The sequence below is a fragment of the Somniosus microcephalus genome, chromosome 28 (assembly GCF_052327205.1).
Source record: "Somniosus microcephalus isolate GS21.2 chromosome 28, FLI_Smic_1.0, whole genome shotgun sequence".
In the NCBI taxonomy this organism is placed as follows: Eukaryota; Metazoa; Chordata; class Chondrichthyes; order Squaliformes; family Somniosidae; genus Somniosus; species Somniosus microcephalus.
This window is the reverse complement of record NC_141014.1, coordinates 29,602,390-29,619,005: the sequence shown is the minus strand read 5'-3', so window position 1 is coordinate 29,619,005 and position 16,616 is coordinate 29,602,390. Positions and strand designations below refer to the sequence as shown.

Below are 16,616 nucleotides of genomic sequence, written 5' to 3'. Positions count from 1 at the left end.
CAATTGTCTTCAATCTGTGTCTCTGGTTACCGACCCTTCTGCCAATGGAAACAGTTTCTCCCGATCTACCCTGTCAAAACTCTTCATAATTTTAAACCCCTCTATTAAGTCTCCCCTTAACCTTCTCTGGTCTAAGGAGAATAATTCCAGTTTCTCTGGCCTCTCCCTGGTATCTTTCCAGTAAATCTCCTCTGTGCTCTCTGCAAGGAACCATCTTTCAGATGAGACATTAAACCGAGGCCCTGTCTGCCCTCTCGGGTGGACATAAAAGATTCCACGGCGCTATTCAAAGAAGACCAGTGAGATGTCCTGGGCAACATTTATCCCTCAACCAGCATCCCTATCTCTATAGCGTCCTCCACACCCACAGCCCTCCAAGATCTCCACGCCCCTCCAACTCCAGCCTCCCGTGCATCCCCGACCTCCCTCACCCCACCTTTGGTGGCCATGCCCCCAGCTCCTGGATTCCCTCCCTCCTCCCCAAGACTCTCCCCAAAACCCACCCAGAGCAGCACCACAGGGGCAATGGTCAAGGAAATGGTGTCTGGATCACGGTTCATCGGTGCAAGGTATTGGGAGTTTTTTCCTGATTTTTCTCACCCTGCCTCCTGAACCCACTCCTGCCACGGTACACAATACAGACACACCCAGTTCGCTCTTTGTATCTGTCTGCCCATTCCACCTCAAACATTGCCCACCTCAAGCCTCCTCCTACCCTCCGATTTGGTCAGGGTTTGACCTGGAGTTCAACGTTCAGTGCGGCTTTGTTCCACCCATCTCCTAGTTGGGCCAGAAAGCTTATTCATAAAATTCAAAGCCTTTCCAGCCCAACTCTCTCATTTGGTAGTCAAAATAACCATAAACTGATTTCCCTATGTAGCTGATCAGGGTGTATGCACAGTGGGCAGGTACTCAGTTAGCAAGAGACCCAGAGGTGGATGGCTGAGAGGAAGCGAGTTTAGCAGCTCTCTGAAAACAAAGCAGGGTTTGAGTCGAGGACGTTTCCTTTACGGACGAGAGGTCTTTGTGCTTTTATTCCAGTTTTTTACTGAGAGAAAATTATACGTACCAACTTTTAAATGATGCAAAATATCAAATGCGTGGTGGTGGGTGATGGGTGAGTGATTCTGCCTGATGTTTCTACCTGTTTTATAAAAATATATATTTTAGCTGCACTAATTGGAAGCGATTCAACGATTGATTCCTTTCCACTCTCCCTTCCTTTCCTGAAAGCTCTGACTCGTACTTGAGTGCAGTTCCACAGATGCCAGCCGCTCTTCAGACCAAGAGACCTTTCTTTAACTGTAAACTTGGTGATTGTTAGGCTATCCTGCCCTGCTCCAATTCTGGTCTCTTGCGCATCCCCCATTACCTCCGCCCCCTTCAGCTGACTAGGCCCTAACCTTTGGAATTCCCTCCCTAAGCCTCTTCTCCACTATCCTCCTTTAAGACGCACACTCGCCTCTGAGTCAGAAGGTTGTGGATTCAAGTCCCACTTCAGTGCATAAATCTAGGCTGACCACTCCCAGTGCAGTGCTGAGGGAGCGCTGCACTGTCGGAGGTGCCGTCTTTCGGATGAGACGTTAAACCGAGGCCCTGTCTGCTCTTTCAGGGGGACGTAAAAGATCCCGTGGCACTAAAGAGCGGGATGGAGTTATCCCCGGTGTCCTGGGCCAATAGTTATCCCTCAACCAACATAACAAAAACAGATTACCTGGTCAGTATCACATTGCTGTTTGTGGGAGCTTGCTGTGCGCAAAATGGCTGCCGTGTTTCCTACATTACAACAATGACTCCACTTCAAAAGTACTTCATTGGCTGTAAAGTGCTTTGGGACATCCGGTGGTCGTGAAAGGTGCTATAGAAATGTAAGTCTTTCTTTTTTTACCTCTTTGACCAAGCTTTTGGTTAGCTGTCCTCATATCTCCTTATGTGGTGTCAACTTTTGTCCAATCACGCTCCTGTGAAGCGCCTTGGGATGTTTTACGACGTTAAAGGCGCTATATAAATGCGAGTTGTTATTTCACTCTGCCAGTTATCACAGCTCCGGTTCTCGGCCCACATCCAAGCCACGCCCTTTCTGGTAGGTGTTACTGAATAGTCAACAGGAATGGGAACCTTGCCTGATTTTCTTTTTTCACCCTTTCCTGTCCGAGGAGTACTCAAGTCAGTTGTAGTGCTCCCGACCACTACTTCAGTTAAAGGCCAGTGGTCACTGAGTTCAAAATATTGACTGCCTGCAAGAAGCAAGAGTATTGGTATGTCTGTAGGAACGGAGTGACATGAATCTGTCATTCATGAAAGAATTCCGTAGGGACCGCTCCCTCCGAGACACCCTAGTCCACTCCTCTATCACCCCCAACAGCCCTTCCCCTTCGCCTGGCACCTTCCCGTGCAAGCGCAGGAGATGCAACACCTGCCCCTATACCTCCCCCCTTCCCACTGTCCAGGGCCCCAAACACCCCTTCCAGGTGAAACAGCGATTTACTTGTACTTCTTGCAATCTAGTATACTGTATTCGCTGCTCACGATGCGGTCTCTACACTGGGGAGACCAAACGCAGATTGGGTGATTACTTTGCGGAACACCTCCGTTCAGTCCGTAAGGGTGACCCCGAGCTTCCGGTCGCCTGTCATTTTAATTCACCGCCCCATTCCCACTCAGACCTCACCGTACTCAGGCTCTTGCATTGTTCCACGGAAGCTCACCGTAAACTCGAGGAACAGCACCTCATCTTCCGATTAGGCACTTTACAGCCTTAGTCTCAATATCGAGTTCAACAATTTCAAGGTCATAACCTCGGCCCCTATTCCATTTTTATATTTTTTATCCACACTTTTGGTTTGTGCCTTTTCCTTTTTATTCTCTCTCTCCCACATGGCAGCTGTCTCTCACTCTGCCAGCGCATTTCACACTTCATCTAGAGCCATTGTCTGTTTCTTTACCTGTCCTATTACCATCTCGTCTCACCTTGAATATCTCTTAATGTCTCTTCTTTCATCCCCTCCCCCATTTCCCAGCCCCCAAACTGCCTTTTGTTTCATTTCCTGCCTTTTCTCTCAGTCCTGACGAAGGGTTTCGACCTGAAACGTTAACTCTGTTTCTCTCTCCACGGATGTTGCCTGGCCTGCTGAGTTTTTCCAGCATTTTCTGTTGTTATTCATGAAAGAAAGACTTATGAAATAATACTGGGCGGCCTGCGGGTGGTGCTGTCCAGGGAGAGTATAAATACTCGGGCACGGGCCCAGCTTGCGCAGGACATTCTTAACAGGAACTAGTGAAGGACACAACTAGACCTCCGTGTTGTAAAACAGTTGATTAAAGCTTTGTTTAACGCTTAGACCAAGTGCCTCGTAGTTTTCTTACATCACTGAGCCTGGGACCTTCTGCCAATCTAGTCTCCCAGACATGCTAACTGCTGATCACAGTGCAGTATAACAACTCACAATTATGTAGGACTTGCACGTACAACAGCATGGGGGGTGGCGGATACCAATCAGGACCTGGGGTGGTTTATTGGAGTGGCGGGTGTGGGGGAGATCGGGAGGCAGGCTTAAAGATATAGGGGAAAAAATTGGGTGGCGCCCATTTTGAGGTGCTAACGGTGTTAAAGCCCCAAAAAAGTTAGCGCCCCGAAAAAGTTAGCACCCCGAAAAAGTTAGCGCCCCTCCGCCATTAATTCAGTAGTAGCACCCCCAAGCAGGAGGTGGGGCGCTACTGGAAAGCGCTCCACCTCCTCCTTGGGGCGCTACTACTGAATTTCACGGTGCCGCGACATTGCAGGCCTCCCTCCCCTGATTAAAGGGGAGGGGCCTAGCGCTACGCGCACCGGGGTCCTGCCGGTCCACCGGGGAGCGGGGTGCCGTGAAAACAGCTTGGCACTTGATCGCAGCCGGTACCCCGCATACAAAAGAGGAAGAGGTGGCAGGTGCCGGCAGTCGACCAAATAAAATGGCCATCCGACACCTGCCCCTTTTACCAGCGCCGCCGCCGCTGCAAAAACGCCCCCCCTGACCCTGTCGGACATATCGTCCGGCGGTAGGTCAGGGAGCGCAAGGGAAGTTTGTGGCCGGGGCGCTGCGCACAGCGATGACATCATCGCCGGGGCGCTACCGGCTACCGCCGCCGCTAACCTCCCGCTGAATTTTGCAGGAGGCGTCAGGTGCGCCGCACCCGGGCGCTAGGGGATTTGCGCCCCATCAGCACCCGGCTACCGAGAGGCGCACACCAACCCAATTTTTCCCCCATAGACTTTTGAAAGAATGCAGAGGTGGTTCAGTGTTTTTGAGAGATAGTTGCAAAGAGCAGAGGCAGAACAAAATTGACCTCCATGGACTCGCTCCCCCCTATCATGGTAACCTCCTCCATCCCTACAACCCTCCGCGATCTCTGCGCTCCTCCAATTCTGGCCTCTTGAGCATCCCTGATTTTTGTCACTCCACCATTGGCGGCCGTGCCTTCAGCTGCCGAAGGCCCTAAGCTCTGGAATTATGTCCCTAAACCTCTCCGCCTCTCTCTCTCCTTTTTAGATGCTAATTAAAACCTACCTCTTTGACCAAGCTTTTAGTCACCCATCCTAATATCTGCTTTATGTGGCTTGGTGTCAAATTCTGTTCTGTAACGCTCCTATGAAGCGCCTTGGGGAGGTTTTACTGCGTTAAAGGATTTGAGGATTTGAGTACAGGAGCAAGGATGTCTTACTACAGTTATACAGGGCCTTGGTGAGACCACACCTGGAGTACTGTGTGCAGTTTTGGTCTCCTTACCTAAGAAAGGATATACTTGCTATAGAGGGAGTGCAGCAAAGGTTCACCAGACTGATTCCTGGGATGGCAGGACTGTCGTATGAGGAGAGATTGGGTCGACTAGGCCTGTATTCACTCGAGTTTAGAAGAATGAGTCATAGAGTCATAGAGTCATAGAGTTTTACAGCACAGAAAGAGGCCCTTCGGCCCATCGTGTCTGCGCCGCCCATCCATCCCTGTCCAGTCTAATCCCATTTTCCAGCATTTGGTCCATAGCCCTGTATGCAATGGCATTTCAAGTGCTCATCCAAATGCTTCTTGAATGTTGTGAGGGTTCCTGCCTCTACCACCCTTTTAGGCATTGAGTTCCACATTCCAACCACCCTCTGGGTGAAAAAGTTCCTCCTCAAATCCCCTCTAAATCTCCTGCCCCTTACCCTGAATCTATGCCCCCTTGTTATTGACCCCCCTACTAAGGGGAAAAGTTCCTCTTTGTCTACCCTATCTATGCCCCTCATCATTTTGTACACCTCAATCAGGTCCCCCCTCAGCCTTCTTTGCTCCAAGGAAAACAACCCCAGCCTGTTTAGTCTTTCTTCATAGCTGAGGCGCTCCATCCCAGGTAACATCCTGGTGAATCTTCTCTGCACCCTCTCCAAAGCAATCACATCCTTCCTATAGTGAGGCGACCAGAACTGCACACTGTACTCCAGCTGTGGCCTCACCAGCGTTTTGTACAGCTCCATCATAACCTCCCTGCTCTTATATTCTATGCCTCGGCTAATGAAGGCAAGTATCCCATATGCCTTTTTAACCACCTTATCTACCTGTTCCGCTGCCTTCAGAGATCTATGTACATGTACACCAAGGTCCCTCTGACCCTCTGTACTTCCTAGGGTCCTACCACTCATTGTGTATTCCCTTGCCTTATTTGTCCGTCCAAAATGCATCACCTCGCACTTTTCAGGGTTAAATTCCATTTGCCACTTTTGCGCCCAACTGACCAACCCGTCTATATCGTCCTGTAGCCTGAGGCTTTCCTCCTTGCAATTTACCACCCCACCAATTTTCGTGTCATCTGCAAACTTACTGATCATCCCTTTTACATTCTCATCCAAATCATTTATGTAGATCACAAACAACAAGGGACCCAGCACCGATCCCTGAGGTACCCCACTGGACACAGGCTTCCAGTCACAAAAGCAACCTTCGACCATCACCCTCTGCCTCCTGCCACTCAGCCAGTTTAGGATCCAACGCGCCAAGGCACCCTGGATCCCATGGGCTCTTACCTTCTTGACCAGTCTCCTATGCGGGACTTTGTCAAAAGCTTTACTGAAGTCCATGTAAACCACATCCACAGCATTTCCCTCATCCACCTCCCTAGTCACCCCCTTGAAAAATTCAATCAGATTTGTCAGACATGATTTACCCTTGACAAAGCCATGCTGACTATCCCCGATTAATCCTTGCCTCTCCAAGTGGAGACTAATTTTGTCCCTCAGAATTTTTTCCAATAATTTCCCTACCACAGATGTTAGGCTCACTGGCCTGTAATTCCCTGGTTTATCCCTGCTACCCTTCTTGTATAATGGTACTACATTAGCTGTTCTCCAGTCCTCTGGTACATCCCCTGTGGCCAGAGAGGTTCTGAAAATTTGTGTCAGAGCCCCTGCAATCTCCTCCTTTGCCTCCCACAGCAGCCTGGGATACATCTCGTCCGGGCCTGGGGATTTATCCACTTTTTGGCCTGCTAAAACCGCTAGCACCTCCTCCCTCTCGATGCTAATATGTTCAAGTACGTCACAGTCCCCTTGCCCGATTTCTATGTCTGCATCGTCTTTCTCCATAGTGAACACAGATGCAAAAAATTCATTTAAAACCCCGCCTACATCATCTGGCTCTACACGCAGATTGCCACTTTGGTCCCTAATGGGCCCTACCCTTTCCCTGGTTATCCTCTTGCCCTAAATATACTTATAAAACATCTTAGGATTTTCCTTTATTTTGCTCGCCAGTGTTATTTCATGGCCCCTCCTCGCCCTCCTAATTTCTTTTTTAAGTATGCCCCTGCACTTTTTATACTCCTCTAGGGCTTCTTCCGTCTTTAGTCTTTTGTAACTGCCAAAAGCCCCCCTTTTATTTCTAATGCATTTTTGTATCTCCCTTGTCATCCAAGGTTCCCTTTGCTTGTTGGTCCCACCCTTGACCTTTACAGGAACATGTTGGCGCTGTACTCTCTCTATTTCCCTTCTGAAAGTCTCCCACTGTTTTGATGTGGATTTTCCTATAAGTAGCTGCTCCCAGTCCACTTTGGCCAGATCCTGCCTTATCATATTAAAATCGGCCTTCCCCCAATTTAGAACCCTTATTTCCGGGCCGTCTTTGTCTTTTTCCATGACCACCTTAAATTTCACCGAATTATGGTCACTGTCGCCAAAATGCTCTCCTACTGATACTTCCACCACTTGCCCGGCTACATTCCCCAGAATTAGGTCCAGTACCGCCCCCTCTCTTGTAGGACTTTCTACATGTTGGCTCAAAAAGCTCTCCTGGATGCACTTTAAGAATTCTGCACCCTCTAAGCCTTTCACACTCTGACTATCCCAATTTATATTGGGGAAGTTGAAATCCCCCACTATTATTACCCTATTATTTTCACACTTCTCTGAGATTTGCCTACATATCTGTTCCTCTATCTCCCCCTGACTGTTTGGGGGCCTATAGTACACTCCCAGCAAAGTGCTTGCCCCCTTTTTGTTTTTAAGTTCTACCCATATGGCCTCATTTGAGGAACCCGCTAATATATCATCCCTCCTTACAGCAGTAATTGACTCCTTAATTAATATTGCAACACCCCCTCCCCTTTTACACCCCCCTCTGTCTCGCCTGAAGATTCTATACCCCGGAATATTGAGCTGCCAGTCCTGACCCTCCCTCAACCATGTCTCCGTGATGGCAACAATATCGTACTCCCATGTGTTCAACAACAACTTCAGTTCATCCACCTTATTTGCAAGACTCCTTGCATTAAAATAAATGCCTTCCAGCCCTGCCATATTCCCTTTTGCCTTCACATATTTGCTCTGCCTTCCCAGCTGACTTGTTTTTTCCTCTGTATTTGGCTGTAAATCACCCCCTACTATAGCTCCACTCTGTACCCCATCCCCCTGCCAAGTTAGTTTAAACCCCCCCCAGCAGTGCTAGCAAACCTCCCCGCAAGGATATTGGTTCCCCTCTGGTTCAGGTGTAAACCGTCCGACTTGTACAAGTCCCACCTTTCCCAGAAGCAGACCCAGTGATCCAGGATCTCATTGAAACCTATAAAATTCTGACAGGGCTTGACAGACTGGATGCAGGGAGGATGTTTCCCCTGGCTGGGGGGTCTAGAACGAGGGGTCACAGTCTCAGGATACGGGGTAGGACATTTACAACTGAGATGAGGAAACATTTCTTCACTCAGAGGATGGAGAACCTATGGAATTCTCTACCACAGAAGGCTGTGGAGGCCAAGTCACTGAATACCCTGAGCTTCCGGTCGCCTGTCACTTTAATTCTCTGCTCCACTCCCACTCAGACCTCACTGTCCTCGGCCTCTTGCATTGTTTCACGGAAGCTCAGCGTAAGCTCGAGCAACAGCACCTCATCTTTCGATTTGGCACTTTGCAGCCCTCTGGACTCAACATAGAGTTCAACAATTTCAGATCATAACCTCGGCCTCTATCATATTTATATTTTTTATCCACACTTTTTGTTTGTGCTTTTTGTTCTTCCCTCCCACGTGGCAGCTGTCCTTCATTCTGCCAGCGCCATTCACACTTCATCTAGAGCCATCCTTTGTTGCTTAACCTGTCCCATTACCGTCTCCTCCCGCCTTGAATATCTCTTAATGCCTCTTTACCTCTCCTGCCTTCCAGCCTATCACAGACCTTCTCTTTTGTTCTTTCATTCCCCTCCCCCCTTCCCCAGCCCCTAAACTTGCTTTAAAATCTATTCCTTTTCCTGCTTTTTTCCAGTTCTGACGAAAGTTCTTCGACCTGAAACATTAACTCTGTTTCTCTCTCCACGGATGCTGCCCTGGCCTGCTGAGTTTTTCCAGCGTTTTCTGTTATTTCAGATTTCCAGCATCCGCAGTATTTTGCTTTTGAATATATTTAAGAAGGCGATAGATAGATTTCTGGACACAAAAGGCATCAAGGGGTATGGGGAGAGAGCGGGAGTATGGTACAGGAAACTCTCGTTTAAACGGCACCTAAATATCCGGAATTCTCTATTAACCGGCAAAATTCTCACTCCGAAAACAACACCTCAATAACCGGCAATGTTGCCGAGTCTGAGCCTCCCGTGGTGGCCGAGTTAGTCAGTGGGGGTAGTTCTCCAAACTGCCACTACTCGGCTTCTTGGCGCTGTCGGAAGTCCGAACACCTCAATAACAGGAGTCTGACTCTCCCGCGCTGCTGGGAGTCTCTTTAACACAACATTCTGTAGGTGAGTACCCAATTACCGTATACTGCACATTTCTTGATTTTTTTATTTTTGTTTGTTAAAAATAGCCTCGGTAGATAACCCTCTCCGTCTTCCGGAATTTTTAATCAACCAGCAACACGCCGGTCCCGTCGGTGCCGGATACCAAAGAGTTTCCTGTATTGAGATAGAGGATCAGCCATGATCATATTGAATGGCGGAGCAGGCTCGAAGGGCCGAATGGCCGACTCTTGCTCCTATTTTTCTATGTCTCTATGTTTCTAAAAGGCGCTGTATAAATGCAAGTTGTTGTTGTTGATGGAGCAGATGTTTGGCAGCAGGTAACGAATGACGCAAGAGTAAAGGCAAGAATGCCGATCCCTGGCAATGGTTCTCCATTGGTGTTGCTCCAACACTACCGACGCTACGCACCATGCTAGGCTGCCATTGCTTTCCGTGGACTGACGACAAGCTGGACTCTCTCCTCTTTTTTTTTGTAGAGCTGTTGGGAAGACTTGTCTTCTCATCACGTACACAACCAATGATTTCCCCGAGGAGTACATCCCGACTGTGTGAGTATCTGCTGCTACGCTTTTCACCTTCCCCTCCACACAAGGGGTGTTTGCTGTCATGAATCTTACCGTTCATGTAGAAATGACTCATGAGATAACACTGGGCGGCCAGCTGGTGGCGCCGTCCAGGGAAAGTATAAATACTCGGGCGTGGGCCCAGCTTGCTCAGGACGTTTTTGTAACCAGGAACTAGTGATGTAACTAGAATCTCATGGTTGTGAAACAGTTGATTAAAGCCTTGTTTTACACTCAAACCAAGTGCTTAGTAGTTTTCTTACGTTATTTGCTTTGGGGACAGAGGCCTGGAATTTCCTGGGGTTGCGATCCCGGCCTTTACATTTCTGCAGTTCCACATGCCGCCGGTCTCTCTATAGCTCCAGTGAGACTGATAATGTAGCGGGTAATTTTAGCTGATGGGAAATTTCCTCTTCAACAGATTTTGAGAATGTGCTGTAGCACGCCACATGTTTTATAAGGGCCCAATTTAAAGACAAAGGGGGCAAAATTCGTCTCCTTTGCGCCCGCCGTTAGCGCCTCCGGGGGTGCTAACGAGGCACAAAGGGCTTATCGCCCAGGCGGGGCGCTAATAGCGCCTGCCGAGAATTTCGGCGGGGTGTTACTGAGGCGCTGGCCGATAGCGCCATGCCCCCGCCGGTAGCGCCCCAGGCCGCTGATCAGCCGGCGATTATGTCATCGACGAGCGACGTGACCCCCTTCGCGCCCCGCGGCCGAAATTCGGCTGTGCCCCGCGAGGCTGCCGCTTGCGATGTCAGCAACAGCCTCGCGGGTCGCAAGCTGGGCCACACACACTGCTGGCGGGGTGCTAATAAAAGGGTCAGTCTGGCTGCGCCCCGCGCTGACATTTTTGATTTTGGCCGACCTCCGGTTTGGCCCCTCTTGGCGGCCGGGCTGCGGCCACGGCACCACGCCGCCCTGGTGGGCTAGTGGAGGCCGTCAATCGGCCTGTAGAGCGCACAGCGTCCCTCCCCTTTAACGGAAGGGGAGGGGCGCTGAAACGCGTCAGCGCTACGCAAAGTGGTCCCATAGCGCTGCGGTGCTACCGCGCTTTGCGCCCCATGCACCGCCCCGAGAGGAAGTGGAGCGCCCAAGATAGCGCTCCGTTTCCTTGCCGGAATGGTAAGCCCAATTTAGCGGCCGGGGCAGTACTCCCGCCCTGGGTGCTAAATGTGAGGCGCTAATTCGGTTACCGCCCCCATACGGGTCTTAACCGAATTTCGCCCCCAAATTCTTTACCTTCCTTCGGAGGTCCAGTTCACGACCCGGGTCCAGACTCCCGAGGTTGACCCCACTCCTGCTAATGCTGAAGCCGGTTTGCCTCTTCCTTCTCGGCCTACCGCCTTGCGATGGTGCGTCCGGCCTCTGAGAGGCCGACGAGGCAGGAACTCCTGGAGTAGGGAGTGGCCGCCCTTGGGCCGTGAACCTTGGCCAGGACACCCGGGAGAACTCGCCCTGCTCATCTTCAAAACGGTGGCATTGGACCTTTTAAAACCACATCTGCCTAGTAAATGGAAAACGACCCAGAGAGGCTCCAACCTATTAATGTCTGTTTGCACTGATGTCTTTTTTCTGCCTTCCTTTTCAGTTTTGATAACTATTCCACCACGGTGACCATTGATGGTCACGTAGTGAACCTAGGACTGTGGGACACGGCAGGTCAGGAAGACTACGACCGGCTCCGACCACTCTCCTACCCGCAGACTGTAAGAATATTTTCACAGCAAATCTCTCTCTCTGTTTCTACCCTTTCTTCCTTTTACCAAATTGCCTCCTAAGAAGGTTAAGGGGTGATTTGATCGAAGATATTAAGGGGAACTTATAGGGTAGATAGAGAGAAACTATTTCCGCTGGTTTGGGGAGTCTAGGACTTGGGGGGCACAGTCTAAAAATTAGAGCCAGACCTTTCAGGAGTGAAATTAGGAAACACTTCTACACAGAAAGGGTGGTAGAAGTTTGGAACTCTCTTCCGCAAAGGGCAATTGATGCTGGATCAGTTGTTAATTTTAAATCTGAGACTGATAGATTTTTGTTAACCAAAGGTATTAAGGGATATGGGGCAAAGGCATAGATACATAGAAGATCGGAGCAGGAGTAGGCCATTCGGCCCCTCGAGCCTGCTCCACCATTCAATGAGATCACGGCTGATCATCCAAATTCAGTACTCTGTCCCTGCTTTCTCCCCATATCCCTTGATCCCTTTAGCCTTAAGAAATATATCTAACTCCTTCTTGAATATATTTAATGAATTGGCCTCCACTGCCTTCTGTGGTAGAGAATTCTGGGTGCAGAAATTCCTCCTCATTTCTGTGCAAAGTGCAATGAGACCTGGGTGTCCTTGTGCACCAGTCGCTGAAGGTAAGCATGCAGGTGCAGCAGGCGGTTAAGAAGGCAAATGGAATGTTGGCCTTCGTAGCGAGCGGGTTCGAGTACAGGAACAAGGATGTCTTGCTACAGTTGTACAGGGCCTTGGTGAGGCCGCACCTTGAGTATTGTGTGCAGTTTTGGTCGCCTTATCTGAGGAAGGACGTTCTTGCCATGGAAGGAGTGCAGCGAAGATTCACCAGGCTGATACCTGGGATGGCAGGAATGACGTATGAGGAGAGATTGTGTCGATTGGGCTTATACTCACTGGAGTTTAGAAGATTGAGAGGGGATCTCATCGAAACCTATAAAATTCTGTCAGGCCTGGACAGACTAGATGCTGGAAGGATGTTCCCGATGGTCGGGGAGTCCAGAACCAGGGGTCATAGTCTAAGGATAAGGGGTAGGCCATTTAGGACTGAAATGAGGAGGAATTTCTTCACCCAGAGAGTGGTGAACCTGTGGAATTCTCTGCCACAGAGGGCGGTGGAGGCCAGTTCATTAAATACATTCAAGAAAGAGTTGGATATATTTCTTAAGGCTAAAGGGATCAAGGGATATGGGGAGAAGGCAGGGACAGGGTACTGAATTTGGATGATCAGCCATGATCTCATTAAATGGCAGAGCAGGCTCGAAGGGCCAAATGGCCTGCTCCTGCTCCTATCTTCTATGTTTCTATGTTTCTATGTTTCCTAAATGGCTTACCTCTCTGTCCTAAATGGCGGGTATATGGAGTCAGGTCACAGATCAGCCATGGTCTCAGTGAATGTCAGAACAGGCTCGAGGGGCTGAATGGCCTCCTCCCGGTCCTATGTTCCTATAGTTTGGCATGGAGTTGAGTGGAATGAAAGCGCACTATTATAGGACTACTAGGCTATTCATTTTACTTTCCTCTTTTCCAGGACGTGTTTGTGATCTGTTTTTCCCTGGTCAGCCCTGCTTCTTTTCTGAATGTCCGTCTCAAGGTGAGTCATGGGGACGCTAGAACCTTAAGCACAGGAAGCGGCCGTTCAAACGATTGCATCTGTGTGGGCCACATCAGAAAGATCCCGCTTTCTCTGCTTTGTTCCCCATAAATTTTTCATATTTTCTCTTGACAAATGTTTTTCCAATTCTGTCTTAATTGCCAATCAACTACTTCTGATTGCACTCCTGTGAAGCGCCTCTGGAGGTTTTTCTGCCTTAAAGGTGCCGTATAAATGCAAGTTGTTGTTGTAGTGCAATCCATATTCTACTGACGGCGTGCGGGAAAAAGATTCTTCCTCTATATTTCTGAGTTTATGTCACCTTGTTCCTGATTCACTGTCCAGTAGAAATGATCTTTCCTTGTTTATTCTCAAACGCCTCCATTTTTAAATTCTCATCCTTGTGTTCAAAGCCCTCCATGGCCTCTCCCCTCCCTAACTCTGTAACCTCCTCCAGTTCTACAACCCTTCAGAAACCCTGTGTTCCCCCAACTCTGGCCCCCACTTCCTTTATTCCACCATTGGCGGTCGTGCCTTCAGCTGCCTAGGTCCTGAGCTCCGGAATTCCCTCCCTAAACCTCTCCACCTCCTCCTCCTTTAAGACCCTCCTTAAAACCTACCTCTTTGACCAAGCTTTTGGTCATCTGCCCTAATTTCTCCTTCATAAGAACATTAGAACATAAGAAATAGGAGCAGGAGTCGGCCATTTGGCCCTTTGAGCCTGCTCCGTCATTCAATAAGTTTAATGGCAGATCTTCTACCTCATCGTCACTTTCCTGAACTATCCCCATATTCCCTGATTCCCCTAGAGTCCAAAAATCTATCGATCTCTGTCTTGAATATACTCAACGACTGAGCCTCCACAGCCCTCTGGGGTAGAGAATTCCAAAGATTCACCGCCCTCCGAGTGAAGAAATTTCTCCTCATCTCAGTCCTAAATGGCCGACCCCTTATTCTGAGACTGTGACCCCTGGCTCTTTGGCGCGCTGTCAATGTTTGTTTGATGACGCTCCTGTGAAGCGCCTTGGAACGTTGTGGGCGCTGTATAAATACAAGTTGTTAATAATAGAGTATTACAATTCAGGAATACAAATGGCATTTAATTAAACACAGCACACGACAGAAACCAGGATGAACTTTCATCTGCATAGTTTCACTCCATTTGCATGTTACTAGATAAAATCAATGACTAAAGTATTATCTCAGGCCGGAAGTTAGCTATTTACAACAGCACGCACCCAACTTCATTTCGAAACACAACTTTTTTTTGTTCGTTCACGGGATGTGGGCGTCGCCGGCAAGGCCAGCATTTATTGCCCATCCCTACTTGCCCTCGAGAAGGTGGTGAGCTGCAGTCCCTGTGGTGAAGGTGCTCCCACAGTGTTGACTTTGTTGCAGTGGTTCGGTACAACTGAGTGGCTCGCTGGGCTATTCCAGAGGGCGGCTAAGAGTCAACCGTGTAGCTGTGGGTCTGGAGTCACATATAGGCCAGACCGGGTAAGGGCGACAGATTTCCTTCCCTAGAGGACATGAGTGAACCCGATGGGTTTTTACGACAATCCGGTAGTTTCATGCTCACTGGTACTAGCTTTTTAATTCCAGATTTATTTGATTAACTAAATCCACCCATTTACTACAGGTGAGGGGCGCAGAACATTTTCCCACTATTTTTGGCCCAAGTGTTAGCATTTGAGTACTCCCAGGTTAGGTATAGCATGAGGCAGGTGCAAGGTAATGCTTAGAATAGCACTCCCCCATTTCTTGTTTCCATATTGTTCTTGAAGGGTGAGCCGAAGGGCCTCTTTCTGTGCCGTATAACTCTATGGCCTAGAAATTGGGTTGGGGCGCCAAAGTGGCGTCAAAGTCGCCTCAGCGCAGGATTTAGCGCAGCGTTCGAGGCTTTAGCGATCGTCAGATATTCAGTTTCATTGCCCCTAGAAGGAGACGGGGCGAGGCTTGAGGCGCTCCGCATCCCTCTTAGGGCGCTGAAACTGAATATTGCAGCGCAACGTGCCGCAGCGCCACACGCTGCGGCACGGCACGCTGCGGTTCTGCAGGCCTTCCTCCCATTGTTAAGGGGGAGGGGCCTGCAACAGCGTGATCCCCGCTCGCGAGTGCCGGCAAACGAGCCCGGCACCAAGGAGAAGTGCTGGGCTCTCGGGAAACAGCCGACAATGCCGCGGGGGGGGGGGTCCAGGAGGCCGGGGACGGAGGTGCTGGCAGGCGGCTGCCGAAAAAGACGGCCGCCCCGCACCTCCACCTTAACTTGCGCCGCTGCCGGCACAGCAAGGCCCCGTGAACCGGGCGCCGGTAGCGAACGGCGCAGTTGCGCCGTTCGCTACCAAATATCATGAACGGGGCGCGAATGGGGCGCTGCACACACCGATGACATCATCGGTGGCGGTGCAGCGCAAATGGCTAACGCCACCATTAGCGCCCCAGCTGAATATCGCGGGAGGCGCAGCCAGTGGTGCTACAGCCACTGACTGCCTCTTTAGGCGCTAACAGGCGGCGCTACTCGCCCAATTTCTCCCCCTATGACTCTATGGGCTCGATTTTCCAAGCCCCGAGGAGGCGGGTTTGGAGGCGGGAGTGGTGGGAAAATTGCAGAATTGGGGGGCAGGAATCCATCCCACCCCCAACCCGCCTCCGTGCCAATGTCCCAGGAGGCGGGTACCTGACCTGTGCTGGGAGCCGCCTCCCCGAGGCGGGAAGGGGATTAGTGCCAATTAACTGACTGTTAACAGGTAGTTAACAGGCAGTTTTTTGCCTAATCCCTATTTTTAGCCCTGAAGTGTGGGCTTCCTGATGGCTCCAAACCACGCCAAGTTAGCGAGGCGGACCGTCGGTCTGCAGGGGTTGGAGGGGTCGAGATGTCCGTTGTGCAGGTGAGTGGTGGGTGCATGTGTGCAAAGGTAAGTGTGTGAGGTAAGTGTAAAGTGTTTTAATAAGTTTTACTTACCTTTACTTTCTCCTGCAGGCTTCCTTCCTTCAGTTCTCGGGAGTCCCTCAGCTCTCCGGCACAGAAAGCAGAATGGCCGCTGAACTGTCAAACGCTGCAGCCTCTGCTTTCTGGTCTGGAGAGATCTCTAACTGAGTCTGAGTAGAAGGACTCAAGTTAGAAGACGGATTGTCAGTGTTTGACAGCTTCACAGAGCTGTCAAACGCTGATTTTTCATCTGTCAAAAGCTCTTGACAGATGAAATGTCAATTGCCGACGTCACCAGTAACCAGGTGTCCCTTAATTGGCCTGCTGAACCCGCTGGGCGGGCTTAACAAGGTCAATCAAGGGAAAATAGCGTGGGTTGGCCACAAGTCAATGGAGGCGGGACTACAACCCAAAAAGTGGGAGTCCCGCCTCCAAAAGCTCCCCATTGATAAAATCCAGCCCTATGACTCTATGACTAATGTGAATTCAGCGTTGAATGTAGACAATTTGATCTCGTTCTCACTCGGAACTCGGGTGAGGCTGCTATGTGTTCATTTTACCT

At 49.9% G+C, this 16,616-nt stretch overlaps 1 protein-coding gene across 1 annotated transcript in view; it reads left to right on the top strand.

The window, feature by feature from the left end:
* The first annotated feature begins 525 nt into the window (after window positions 1-525).
* Window positions 526-16,616, top strand: part of LOC147099482 (ras-related C3 botulinum toxin substrate 1-like) — a 31,652-nt gene continuing 15,561 nt past the window's right edge. Inside the window, exons 1-5 of the mRNA XM_085969199.1 lie at window positions 526-569; window positions 1,234-1,304; window positions 9,682-9,781; window positions 11,385-11,502; window positions 13,063-13,125. Coding sequence (XP_085825325.1) covers window positions 526-569; window positions 1,234-1,304; window positions 9,682-9,781; window positions 11,385-11,502; window positions 13,063-13,125 — 396 coding nt within the window. The remainder of the gene's footprint in view (window positions 570-1,233; window positions 1,305-9,681; window positions 9,782-11,384; window positions 11,503-13,062; window positions 13,126-16,616) is intronic.